The sequence below is a fragment of the Acromyrmex echinatior genome, chromosome 18 (genome assembly GCF_024713525.1).
Source record: "Acromyrmex echinatior isolate Ae372 chromosome 18, ASM2471352v2, whole genome shotgun sequence".
Classification (NCBI taxonomy): domain Eukaryota; kingdom Metazoa; phylum Arthropoda; class Insecta; order Hymenoptera; family Formicidae; genus Acromyrmex; species Acromyrmex echinatior.
The window spans coordinates 1,611,292-1,625,868 of record NC_141869.1 but is presented as its reverse complement, the minus strand read 5'-3'; the positions used below and the strand labels follow the sequence as shown (position 1 = coordinate 1,625,868).

General features: G+C 36.1%; 1 protein-coding gene across 6 annotated transcripts in view; it reads left to right on the top strand.

The window, feature by feature from the left end:
• Snap25 (Synaptosomal-associated protein 25kDa) overlaps positions 1-14,478 on the top strand; it is a 54,085-nt gene extending 39,607 nt beyond the window's left edge. For 4 of the 6 annotated variants that reach the window (XM_087415777.1, XM_087415776.1, XM_087415772.1 and 1 more), the window contains exon 7: positions 9,131-14,478. In XM_087415777.1, the coding sequence (XP_087271903.1) occupies positions 9,131-9,193 (63 nt within the window). In that variant the 3' untranslated portion in view covers positions 9,194-14,478. Of the gene's footprint in view, positions 1-4,381; positions 8,656-9,130 lie in introns of those variants that run through there. The other 2 variants (XM_087415778.1, XM_087415775.1) reach the window with 1 other exon arrangement.
• Positions 14,479-14,577: the final 99 nt, after the last annotated feature.

Below are 14,577 nucleotides of genomic sequence, written 5' to 3'. Positions count from 1 at the left end.
ACCGCAGTCGACGCGCGACTTGGCATGGCTCTAAAGAAATCGCTCGGACGGCAATCCGCGTTCGTCTTACTCGTCGACATACATATTGCGAGCATTGATCGAGAAAAACGGGGCATCTTGGACAAATCTTGGACTTGGAGCAAGAATAGAGCGTCTAAAGCTTGGAGTTTCTACATTTATCTACTGCACTCTTCTTCTAAGTTCTTACACGGAAAAAATGGTTTTGCTGAAGTATCTAAAAATTTAGCTAAATATGTAAACGTGAAAATAATTTTTTTGGACAAAGTAATTATATGAAACGTTCAACCTTTTAGACTATCGAAGCCTTTTGTAACATTGCTCATCTTGTTTGAGTTTTTTATATAATTATTTTGATAGATCTACAAAATTATTTTCAGATCTGTACCTGAATTTTTAGATACTCCAGGAAATTTTTTTTGTATGATTAATGAAGATTAACAAATTGTTTCATATAAAATTCTTGAAAGATTTGTAGTTAAGATTGAAAAATGGACGCTGGATTTTCTTGATTAGCTACGCTATTGTCATTTGATACAGAAGACTTAATGTGTCTTTTTAATTCACGAACCAATTTTACTTTTAGATTAATGATGTTCTCTATATTTAAGACGCTTTATATCACCAAGGTTGTAGGGCTATCATTAAGATTGTAGGTTGGTAAACTTTAAAGTATCAAATGATAGCCTTCGAGACGTAATCCAGTATGTCGATGAGATTACTGAAGTCCAATGCACACTGCGAACAGTATTATTAGCAAATATCGAACTAATAGCAAATTATTTTGAGAAATTTTAATTAAAATAATTTGGAAAATTGGAAAATTGAAAATCCATTTTAAATACAAATCTAAAAGTTTGAAAACTAGCACTTAGAATTCATGAATTTTATTAGTCAAAAGTATATATTCTAGTATATTTTCAATTAACTTCTCTAAATTTTTTAATTGAACTCATAAATTCTTCAAATCTATTAATTTAAAATGTGAAATGATTATTAATTAGATTGAATCTTTAGTTAAATCGTGGAGACGTTGAATTTTTTGTAGAAAAACATTAATTCACAATTTAATATTTATAATATTTTTTTTTATTTTTAATATTTGTATTTGTTTGAATTATGTGTGTTTATAATGGACGTGCACAAAAGATAAATTTAATTAGACGCAAATTAATGCCACGGTCTGAAAGATGATCGGTGCAACTTCACTATTTGTACGTGTGTATTAGACTACTGTAGGATGAGCTGACACGTGTCTCAATATAGATATGCGCGAATTTATGTCACAATGCACAGGCTCAGAGCGATGCACATCACGTTCGTCGTCGCTTTCGCTTTCTTGTATGTCTTTCCTTCCTTCCTTTCTTCCTTCCTTCCTTCTTTCATCCTGTTCTCCCTATTTTTATATTTCACGTAATCCCAATCCGGGCAGGTATCCCGATGATGTCTATCGTCGCTTTCTGCGTCTTTTCTTCTAAAGACAAGAATGTCTAAAAAGCAACGTAATATGCACTATGTCTAAGCCTTCCGATTTATTCAACTTTCATTCAATTTATTCAATTTTCGATAGCGCAATTTGAATCTTGAACAATATACAAATATCTTAAATATATAAGTAATGAATAATCAATTTAAAAGAAAAACGTAAATTTAAAAGCTAGATTTGTTCTTTAAATAAGAGATGTAATTATTCGGAAAGAAATTTTATTATTAACCCTCCACAATATAAATTTTAACTCTTTGGTTAATAATAGGAATTTTCGAGAAACAGAGCAAATTTTTATTGTACTGGATTATGTAAAAATCTGAAAAAATTTTGCTATATAAACGAATTGACAAGCAATTGAGAGCAAAAAAGATGCAGTTATTAAAGCGTTACAATTAAATATATTTCTTAAAAACTTTACATATGATTTGACAAATCGGACGTGGGAATTGAAGAGACTTTCTCGGCTGCTTTCTTGGACCTAATTATTGTGAACTACTTTTAAATTTATTATTTGGACATCGCTGAGGATGGCTCGAACTGAGCTGAAACGTCCGATTTTGTCAAATCATTTGTAAGATCTCTAAGAAATATATTTATTAATTGTAACGATCTAATAACTACGCCTTTTTGCTTTCAATTGCCTGTCAATTAATTTATATTTATTTGTTATCTCGAGAGCTTAATGTATTTTATTTTATGTTTATACATCTCATACTTATCAAAGCTTTAACAACGAGCTTTTGACATCATAGAAGTCGGATCATATTTTACTTATTTCTTGCAGATTTATATTTATTTAAAATTTACAACCTAAATATCGATGGTACCTTCAAAGATTCCGGTAAAGAATTAATTATATCGAGTTTCATGTAGGAGGCACAGAGATCAAATAATGAATTTATAATATTCTTAATTGAGCCCGAAGTAAATGCCTTTGCTCTTTTGAATTAAAATTCCAACGTGATCGAAATTACGATTTGTGAAAATTTTAAAATTGATTCTAGAGCTCCATGAAATTCCAATAAACTCGAAATTGCATGCTCACGCACGTGCATCGCACAATATTAGTCGCCACGATATGCGCCCCCTTAAATAGCGCCGTCTTAAATATCGCGCCCTTATTCCACGGCTCCTCGCTGAAATTCTCTGGGCACTCTCCGCCCTACTCGTCGATCATCCCTTCAGCACAGCCTGCCTTCAGTGTTCTTGTACGTAATTATTGCACCATCCACGCTCCAGATTTATCTGTCCTTCTCTTTTTATTCTTTCTCTTTCTATTTCTTTTTCATGAAAATCTTTATCATGATATTTTAGGGACTATGATATTTTTTCATAAGTTTTCAATACGTTGTAAAATCATATTGTATATCACTAACAAATCAAAATAAAGTTTTTTATTTGACTCAAAAATAGATCAGAGAAAAATGTTAAATTTTATTTTATTTGTCCAAAAACATTGGCACAATTAAATCTCTTTAATTGTTTAATTAGATATTTTTGAAATTATTAGGTGTTGGAATTAATTCGTAGCGTTTTACAAGTGATGGGAAGTACTTTCATTAATGTATTTTTTAATGCTCATGTGAAATAAATAACATTCTTTCATTAAAAACGCTACGAATTAATTCCAACACCTAATAAAATAATTTATATTATAAAATATTTACGTTAAAGACATGAACTAGTTTGTGCAAATAAATAAATAAAATATAAAAAAATAAAATAACAAATAAGCATAAATAAAACAATTTTATTAATATTCTTTTTTTCTTAAATAAGAATAGTTGAGAATTTGTGATCAGTTATGTCTAAATTTTTATTATCATAGTTCCTTTTAGTAGATTCTAGACAAAAGGAGACAGAATTATCTGACCGTAAAAAGGTTCTCGAACGAACAATACGTATTTATAACTTACGGTGACTGTATTCAATAATTATCTGTCATTACTTACTATAACACGCTGCTATTGAACTTGCGATCGATCTTGTCATAGGACTCATATTTATCGCATATATGATATCTTGCAACGTTTAACATTAACCCGAATTAAACGCGCTATCAATAATCGATATTTGGATATATCAACATTTTCCTTTCAACCTTCGATATTTATTCAGACTAAATTTATCATCGAGCTATTTCTTTCGCTTTCTTCTACTTATTCCTTTTTCTTCTTATTAGCAGCTCTACGCTATCTTTTCTTTTCTTTAATTCTAAGATTAACATTACTCTTTTTCTATCAACATTCTTTCTTCAATCACATTGTAGACGACAAGTATTGATCGTTTGAGAATCTTTGACCCTTTAAAGGCCATACGTTTTAAAGTATAAATGTAATTTTGGAAATTTATTAATTTTTTATCTTGCTTGTAATCCACATATAATTCATGTTAATTTCGAAACCTCATCCGAAGAAGGATATGGTCTTTAACGGGATATCATAGTGGTGTACAATCTCGAACAGTCCGTGATTAATTAATAGAAGATTTATAGACAAGTTGGAGACGGCAAACAAGCGAGAGAGATCCAATCGAGTATTAACTTTTCATGATTGGCATCGGAATTCGATTGATTCGTTTTAAATATAATTCATGCAACCTTATACGATGTATATAACATTAGTTATCGATCGTATCGCTATATAGCGACCAGCTGACGATTTTTCGTAACCGACAAGCATGGCAAAGCTTGTTACAGTCCAGTCGAGCAGGATATAGACACAGTATCGAGGGGGTTGCGAAACCGCAAGACTTGAGTTAATGCCACGAGAGATTGTGCACCACTCACCGGTGAACTTAAGCCGCACAATCACACGTCCAACATACACACACACACACATCTCTGTGACCGAAACCCAAACTGATAATCCGCAGGGCGAGTCGAATGAAACGAGGATAGCCGTGGCGAACCAACGTGCGCACGCCCTGCTCAAGTAAAATGCGTCTTCTCTCTGTCTCCACGTGTCCGCCTCCTCCGAGCCCCAAGTTGCACATCGAGACGTCGTCTCGAGCAAAAAAAAGAAAAGAAATGGAGATTATACGCGTGTACTTGTGTGTATTATACATGTAGAGAGGCCTGACACACATGATCTCGGGGCTGGGATTATTCGGGCATGAATAAAGTTGTAATCACACCAAGTTGCCGATTGTGGTACATGGCATAATATTTATTTACTGATTCCTCTGAAGGTACATAAAAAAACTTAAGGCAGTAAGTAACGTAAGCAATAAGGAAATCAACATGGATTGGCTACTGCTTACGTTATGGCCTTACGGACTCTACCGTGATTGGTTAATTCGCTTACTGTTTCTACAATGTGCTTTTTGTTTCCTGTTTCTTGCTTTTTACCTTTTGCTTTTTTTCCTCTTTGTGATCGTTTTATCAACAATTATATTTCTTGATATATGTTTCCTGTTTCTTCTGAAGTTCGTTAACGTTTATCTCGAGCAACAGAAAATGAAAAATGGGGGCAAAAAGGCAAGACACAATAAATAGCAACAAGCAAGAAACAGGAAACAAAAAGCACATTGTAGAACAGGCTTTAGGGTTACGAAAAAAAGAAACAAGCTCTCAAAAAAAAAATCCGCACAATATTCCATAATACAATTAAAAAATAAAAAAGTATACATGACTTAGATTGGAATTGACGATTATTTTTCAACCAGTCAGAGCAAAGCAGTCACCGATTGCTTTGCTTTGATTAGTTGAAAAGTAATCGCCAATTGCAATCACAATTGCAATCCAATCGGCAATTGGTAGTGTAATTACGGTAGACGTTAAGTGCTAAATTACAAAATCCACGCGCTTAGGTATCAGTTACCGGATTACTTGAGTGTTGATTTGTCAAATAGATTAACGCATAGTGACATTGTATACGCGCGCGAATATTAAGCGATTACCGGGAGTTATATCGCCATACGTCTGAATAAATTGTAATAATAATTTATTGGAATAGTCGGGGGTGCGATAATATTGCAATTGGCTCATACTTAATCGCTGAAACGTTGGAATATCGAATTAATCGAATACTCCCAGCTCTGCGAACGAGTCTCCCGTCTATCTCCCGTTCTCTCTTTGCTGTTTTCTCGTCGTCACCCGGGCAATCCGATTCCGCTAGCAACCTGTGCAACAACGGAAAACTACCACCACCAAATAACTCTCTACCACTTCTACTACTTCTATCACCATTACTAAGCTTTTCGTCGATATACGACGATATACAGTGAACAACCGCTCGATAGTCGCGGTACACGAAAGAGCTTCTTGGTAAGAATGGCCGATCTAATATTTGCACAGCCGCATTACGCGAGGAATATAATCTTGCCCAGTAGGGCCAGGAATACACTCTTGCGAAAAATCTTTGTCTTTCACGAATAAAAAGCTACGAGTGTCTCGGTTTTTTTTGTGTGTGTTAGAGAAAGATCGATTCCAGATACGTCGAAAAAAATGTGCTAAATTGCACCTCGTGTACTTGAGCTTTCTCTTCTGGAATCATCAGAAGGGAATTTGTGTTTTTTTTATTGATTAATAATTGTCAATGGAGCTTTTACAAAAATGGAGTGAGATTTGATTTCTTACAATTAGCATAAAAAATACGGAATTCTTTTTCATTTTTATGAACTGTAAAACTATGAAAAAATTGATAACTGTAACCGTCGTCATTATTTTTTTATATTAATGAAATATTGTGCCGACTTCCCACTTTCAGAAATCCATTGAATTGGTCTGTTAACTCAATACTGTGGCAATAAGCTAATTGCTTTTTAATTGATTATGACCTTCATAAATTCCATTCTTTAAAGATAATTCTGGACGATTCGTAAATTGTACTGTTGTATTGTGTATCGATGGAAATTTTATTTCGGCCAACAGAAGTGGTGTGCTGCGGCTACCGCGAGCGGTAAAAGCATCGCACTGGGATGTGTCATCGCTCCCTGTACACACGTTGTTAAGGTCCATCACACGTACTGTCACTCTCGTTGTGATTGTGTCACGAACGAACGTCGCCGACGACGGCAACGGAATGCCTCTCGTTGATCCCTTTGAACGACCCCGTGTCAGAACCGCACCGTTCTCGACCAGCTTTCGCTCCAATGCCTCCTCGGGGTCGATCGGGTTAACACGCTTGACACGTGGCGGAAGAGCAGCATGCGAATTTCATCTTTCCCGGTGGTTCGCGTGGATTTCGCCGATATGTCAGGGCCGTATCGACTATTAGCCCTGCACGATGTACGCAGAGACATGAGAATGAGCTTCGGGATTCTTGGAGAATTTTCTGCGTAACTTTTGGCTCATAGTGTCTTTCGTAGAAATTCTATAACCGAGTCTAATCACGAGCGATTTTGTCAAAATTTGTCTCTGTATTAAAAATGACCCACTCACATCTCTGTTAAAATTTTACGTTGAATTTTTAACATATTCAAGTGTTAATTTAACGTCATTATAACGTCATTAACGCGATTTAATGTAATTATGGTTTTGTCTGTTTTAAATTGATATTTAACATTTCTTAGTTAGTGTCAAAATAACAATTTATGAATAAATAAATAATATAAAAATAGTGTACTTTAATATGTAAATTCCACGTGAATAAAATAAGATTTAATTTAACATGTTATAAATGTTAATTTTACTTAAAAAAAAAATACTTTCGCAATTTGCTTACAAACTATGTCAGTATTTTTGTGTTAATTTATTTACATAATATTTGTTTACATATTACTTGTATTACACATTCATTTCCTGTTAAATTAATGCAATTTGAGTGGACCGTTTGGGACATATGAAACGTGTTAAATTTAACACAAATTTTCCGACTGCGTAATACCGACTGTATATATACTATCTCACTTTAATTTATACTATCTCATTTTATAATCTTAATTAAGGTTAAAGTGTAATAGTATAAGTTAGAGTGAAACAGTCTGTATACAGAGAGACATTATACAATATATATATATATATACACCTTTCTCTCCCGTAAAATTTTGATAAGATCTCTCATGGTTAGACTCTGTTATAGGGTCTCTAATCTTGGGTACATTCAAATTCCCACCTGAGAACTCCCCAGGTTCATATTCTTCTTGTTTCACATTCATGTAAACAACAAGAATAAAATAATACCTGAATGGCATTTAAATGGGAATTTGAATGTACACTGAAAAAAATGTTTCGTTGAAACTGAACAAATCAGAAGATTCTAATTAAATCAAAATTATCTGGTTTGTTCATCTTCAACCAAATATTTTCAGTGTAGCCTTATCGCGAATTAAAGAAAGAAAAGAGATTACTGTCGCGAAACTTATTGCTTATTTAAAGTAAAATAAAAAATAAATCTCGCTATAATGATTCGACGTGATTCACGAAGACTTTTGTTGGAATAGTAGAAAAATGCCGAGTCAATTTATAAATTGGAATCTGCGGTCAAAAATGGAACAATCTATTCTTGCTGTCGCAGCGAAACCAACACCGCTTCAGTAATGGAATCGATTTATTATGGCGAAACAATCCGCGAATTCAGCGAAACAATTTTCGAATCAGATTCTTCTTAATCAAGTTATTTCACTTGTTTACGTGGTGGATAACATTGACGAAATTCTCTGCGACAGCACGAAAATATTCCGCATTAAATTAACGTTCCACAATCGATACTTGTTTCCTCCTGCAATACGAAAGCGCGTCGACGTTACAAGTGAAATATTCCAAGAATCTTTTAAGCAGTCCTTAAGCAATCAGTATTATTGCTTAATAATTAATATTACACAATATTATTGGTAAACTATATTGAACTTTCAGACTGCTGGTTTGAATTGTTAAAAATATTATATCAATAATATTGCACAAAATAATTGTACAATAAAGAGTCAATTCTCTTATGCCCATTTCCATCAACGTAGATTAACTTTAATCTCGATTCAACTTACTTTTCGTTTTTTTCTAATCTTTAGAACTAGAAAAAGACAAAGAGTAAGTTGAAAGAGATTAAAGTTAATCTATGTTGGTGGAAAGTAGGCAATAATGTTACAAATGCTTCGATCATTTGTAAGATCAAGTAGATTGTAGTCGATATTGAGCGTCTAGGGACAGCTTTAGCTCCTGTGGCCACCACACGTAAAACAATTTTTATTCATAATCACAAGAATCAAAAGTTTACGTTTAGAATACGCGATCATTGGTTGGTACACTGAAAAAAAAATTTATTAAATTTTAATAATATTTCTTTGAATAGAGTACTAAGTAAACATCTATTTACAGTAAATAAATCAATAAAATTTAGCCGATAAAAAATTATAAATAAATCAAATTAATGGCTTTTGTATCAAATAAATATACATGTTTACATTTAGTAAAATATTTAATTAGAAATATTCAAACAAATATTTATTAAAATTAAGTTTTTTTTTTTTTTTAAGACTGTACGTTACAGTCTTACGACAAAAATTTTTTGACGTGTGACGGTCTTAAGGTTCCCAGAAGAAAAAAAAAATCACGTTCCGCAGAGTTGAGAAACTTCGAGCGGTTCCGATCCCCGGAAGCCTCGATCCGCAACCGCCGGTTCTCGACGTTCGCAGCTCGCGCATACGACATTGTGTTCTTGTTTTTTCTTGTTCTTTGACACGCAGGGCGAATCGAACGAGACGAGGATACAGGTGGCCAACGAGCGAGCCCACCAGCTACTCAAGTAAAGCGGCTACACTTTCTGTCGACCATCTGCACCCCGTCGGCCGCCCACGAGCATCACTATCATCACCCTCCACCAACAACAACAACAACAACAATAACAACAACACAACAGCAACAACATCAACACCAACAACAGTCAGTACAATTACACTCGACAAGTCCACTCGATCGTTTTGCTCGCGATTTATCGCGTTTCGTTTGTTAGAACGTTGTTTCTCTGTTCACGTTTACCGATACCTTTCGTGTTTGGTATCGTCGAAACATGATATAATATACTTAATGAAAATACTTAACCCTAAACTTGACTGATAGAGTCCGTAAAGTTAATTAGAATTTTGTAATATTCTTTTTCTTTCGAAGTAAGGGACCGTGTGAATCGCATAGTCATAAGCATCTAAAAATCATTGCAAAGATATGTAAAGAGGACTTGCGACCTCCTAATATCGTCTTTCGAACATTTAACGCAGTTTCTCTTCTAAAACATTGTAGATATTAAATTAGAATACGCTCCGCGATCGATGCGGCCGATGAAATCGACGAGAAAGAAAAATAAACGCTGAATTTGTTTGTCGTACTGGTGAGTATCTGCTGCATTTCCTTCGTATAATGTAATTTTCGATTTTCACTTCTTTAGCTTTTGCAAGTTTAGGGTTAATATACGCCGAAATAGATTCATATATATATTACAGATTCGGAGATTGAGTTTGATTTTCGGTTTGACTTTAGCGTGTAAGGTAGATTTCTGATTTTTATCAAAAACATCCAATCTAATTTATTATCAAACTTTAATTTAGTCCCTGTTCTGCAACCGTAAATTAGATTTAATCTCCGAGACGGGCTTTTTTGTCTTTACAATGGCAATAATCCGCCGACGAAGAGCTTCGATGATTCGAGGTGTCAGTGCCGCTAATCGGTCATCAAAGCTGGATTAAAAACGGATCTCTAACTTAAGATTGTCGGAGTAATCTCATACCGAATCACAACGAAGAAGCCGATGGAATTTTTTTCTAGCGTGGCAAAAGCGTCGAATTTGTCGCGTAGTTTAAAAAAAAAAACGGAGAAATTCAATCTCCGGTTCGGGAACGAGTAGCTTCGTTCTCTTTACCGGCAGAGTTAGCGCGTTGAACGATATTGGAATTTAAATAAACATAAATAATAATACATGTATATTATATATATATATATATATATATACATATATATATATTACTTCTCGTTAGTCATACACATTACACGTACACGAACCGGGGAGATTATATGCACAAAAAAAAAATGCAGCGATTAATTCAATTCTCTCGGTTTAATCGACTCTAGAGAGTCGGGATTTGTATTGGAAACGCGAGAAACAAACGGAGAAAAAAAAAGAGGAAGGAAACATGATAATAGTACAAAAATTACTACACTTATCTCCCGTTAGGAAAAGAGATTTCGAGTACAATTTATTTATTTGTCTTATCATGTATTGCCGCTCTCCGCGATTATAACTTGCGCTTGAAGATCACACTCGGAACGTGTCAGCGATATTGTCTACAAGCGAAAGAAGCAACACCCTAATCTCCCTCTCCCTCGAGTCTCCCCCGAAACGCAGGGGGTGGACCTCGCTGTTTCCCCCCCCTGATCGACAAATGCGCATTCCCGAGATCGATATCGAATAATTTCGCGAATAGTTTCGCAAATTTCGAGGGTGTTTTCGCGTGCGAAAAGTACGCGGAGAGATCGCGGCGACACTTGGAGGAGGAAGGGAGTGGAATCGCGAGCGATGGAAGACGAGGGAGCAGAACGAGATGGAAGAAGAGGAAGGATAAGTAGGAGAAGAAGAGGAAGAAGAAAAGGAGGACTTACATAGCGAGATAACCGAAGCAACGAAGAGAACGCGTTCAGCCGTACGATTATTAGGAGCCAGCTGAAGCTGTAGATAGAGCGAGGTCTTCTTTCGTCGTTTAAAAATAAAAAAAAAAAAGCTCGACTCGCACTCGACAACGTAGAACATAGGTGTTACTCTCCCTTGCCCCCCTATCCAGTCCAGCTCACCCCGCCCTATCCCCTAATTCTCCCCTTTTGCGCCAATCGCGCCGAGATCACAGTAAGGTTTAACTCCAAAGAAAGATTGTACATTACTGTATTTACACGAGGGCGATCTAGGTACCTACTTTGTTAAATTATACAATGAGGAGTCGGTAGAGAAGCATGACGCGGCTCGAGAATCGATATCCGTCGGTGATTCTGGGACGACCGTCGTGATCCTGGGGGGTGAATCTTCGTGACCTTACTGTATAAAACAGCGAGAGATAGCGAGAGAAGTCCTTGCGTAGTGAATTTCTTGGACAATTTTTAAGGGGGTGTACAGCACAAGTTGTAGTATTCATCAACGATTTTGTAAATTGCTAATTCATCAATTTCGCCATGAATTACGAGATCTGAAAATCATCAAAGTCCTCGCACCCATTGCGACCTCTTGTCCTTTCTAGCGCTGCACTTTACGAAATGTCGAGAGAACTGATTGATTTACAGTTTCGAGGTAGAAGTTAATTGACGCTGTGGGGACACCTCGTTTCCGAATCGCGGAAGAAAGGAAGCATTTTCGGGTAAAAAAATCATAAAATAGCCAACGGGTGTCGGTCTCGAGCGCGGTCATGGACCGAGCAAAAATAACTGCGTAGCCTTTTCGATTTCGCTTGTCCTTTGCTTTCTCTCGGAGAGGGAAATAAAACGCCCTTCGAACGCTTCGCCGGACGAACTACAAGAGGAATGAAAGGGTTTGTACGAATTTTGAGAATGAAAGAGAGAGAGAGAGAGAGAGAGATGAAGAACGAAAAGTAAAAGTGCGTGTGAGAGTGAGAGAGAGAGATTGTGCGACGCGAGATCATTAGGCCTATAGTGTATCACTTAGGTCGAGAGAGATTTTAAATAATTATAAATAGATGTGGGTGCGTGATGTATGTACTCGAACTAACCCATCTCTATCGCACTGTTCTTTAACGATGGATCCCTTGGCCAGTCCGGAGACAACTCTTTCTCAACGAAGATGTTCACCGATAACTTTCGAAAGACGTACAATATTGGAAAGTTGCCGATGAAGTTTCTTGATTGAGGAGAAAACCGACTCTAAATCGGTTAGAGAATCCAATGCAACGTGGCGGACATGGGACGGTCCGGTGTGCATACATCATTTACTTGCATATATAAATATATATATATAAATATACATATATTTATGCATATGTATACATAGCCGTGTAGGGAGCAAACGCGGTGAACCCTTTCTTAAATAGCTTCAGGTAGAAGAGAGTCGAGAGTTGCGAGAGAAGACTATTTGAAACGAGCGAGCGAGAGAGAAAGAGAGAGAGAGAGAGAGAGAGAGAGAGAGAGAGAGAGAGAGAGAAAGAGCGGAGAGTATCTTTATTACATATTATACATATTATACATATATAAATGAACGAGTAAAAAATAGATATAAATATATACATACGTATAAATATTATAAATATAATACGGGATCGGGCAATATTGTACTTGTTAAATTCATCGTTACTGTTTATCACCGCCTATTGCGAGATTACGTACTTATTTTACGAGTATTATTCCTCTCATCCCTCTTTCCCGACCCCTCCTCCCTTTATCCCGACGATTAAGTCATATCGAATCTGCAGATCTATGTGATACATTTTAAACACCTACTCACACAAACGTACACACAAATAATGTATAGATTACAGGCAATTAGGTAGATAGATTACTAAGGATATGACGATTAAAGAAAAATAAAACTAACGGAGTGAAAAGGATGAGGTAAAAAAGTAAAAAGAGTGCGTATGTGCGTTGCGAGAGTGAAAGTGAGAGAGAGAGAAAGCGAGAGAGAAAGAGAGCGAAAGAAAGATCTTACGCGAATGAGAGTAACGACGTGAGGGATGAAGAGCGCGTGAAAAGTGGAGGAAACCCGGAATTTAAGATAAAAATCATGCTCTTTGTAAAAGCGCAGAGTGTCCTGGGGTTGTCGAAAGTGCTTAGCCTCAGTATTGATCAGGCTGAAGGAAAATGTTTGCTTTGAAATACAATCTTGCGCTCGAAGTAATTTCCTAACATTTGAAATTATTAAATTTCAATGAAAATTTCTCGGTAAATTTGGTCTCAAGGATAAGATGAAAGAATTTATTTTGCGCTAGAAATTAATCCTAGAATTAGTATTTAATCATTTTGGATCAAGTTCATTTCAGGATCGAGTTTTAAACAACTCGTCGATTTACTCGTTTTCGCTTTGGAATATCCAGGATATTCGTTCGCTTCGAGACACGTCAGGTAAAAATTGACGAGTCAATAATAACGCGGATGATTATCTGAAATTAGAACGAGACCTTCAACCGGAGAGCTGACAGATCGACAGATCCGGAGGCACTCTGCGTACGAATACGGAAACAATTCCATATTTCCTAAACGACAATTACGTACCTTGACATAATTAATCGCATCGACAGTTAATAACGTTAAAGGAGATCGAAAGAGCTTCAGCGGAACTGCCGGCAATGTGATATGCGGCCTCATTTGCGACTAGAGGCGTAAAATTTTTGGGAATCGATGCTGTGGCACGAGATCGAATCCAACTTTTACATCCGATCGGCGCCAGAATCTGCACGTTTCAATAATATACTCTTATATTAACTAAACAATATTTTTTTTCTTTCTTAGTTATTACTTCAACGTCTCGATGAGACTTTGAAGTGTCTGGGAAAAAAAAAAAAGAAAAATTTGTAGCACTTTCTCTTCTTCGATCTTTGATCTCGTAAACTTCATGAAATGATAACTGATTCGAAGTACTGATTTCGCGATCGAGCCGTTAGGACTCGTTCCATTGATTGATTCCCGCTTCGGAAACGTGCGTGGAGGTGCGAGCCACCTCCTCGTGTACTTATACGAGTGCGAAAGACAAATGTACTTGGGACCACCGTGCAGACGTGCAAGGTGTGATGGAGGGCTTATCCTCGAGGCATTCGTGCAATTCGTACATACAGTAGAACGACGACGAATGTAAGACTGGCGAGGACGATGAATGAAGATCGCGGCGCATGGGAAACGCATTTGTAAATTGTAAAGTTACTGATGTAAGCAGGGAAAAAGACGGGACACGAGACCAGCTTCTCTCTTTTTAGTACCGATTATAATGTCGCTAGATGTTATTTACGATACCGTCGTATTAAAAAAGGAAAAAAAGTTTTACTCCTCGGCAGTATCATTATAACAAATGCCTGTGTATTTTACTTCTTGGCAAATAATAAACCATTTAAGTATTAAATACATCGTCCCGATTCCTTCGTTCGATCTCCCGCGGAATTCATCGTTTTGTCTAAACCAAAAGAATGAGAAAAGAACTATCAACGGATAAGAACTTTGA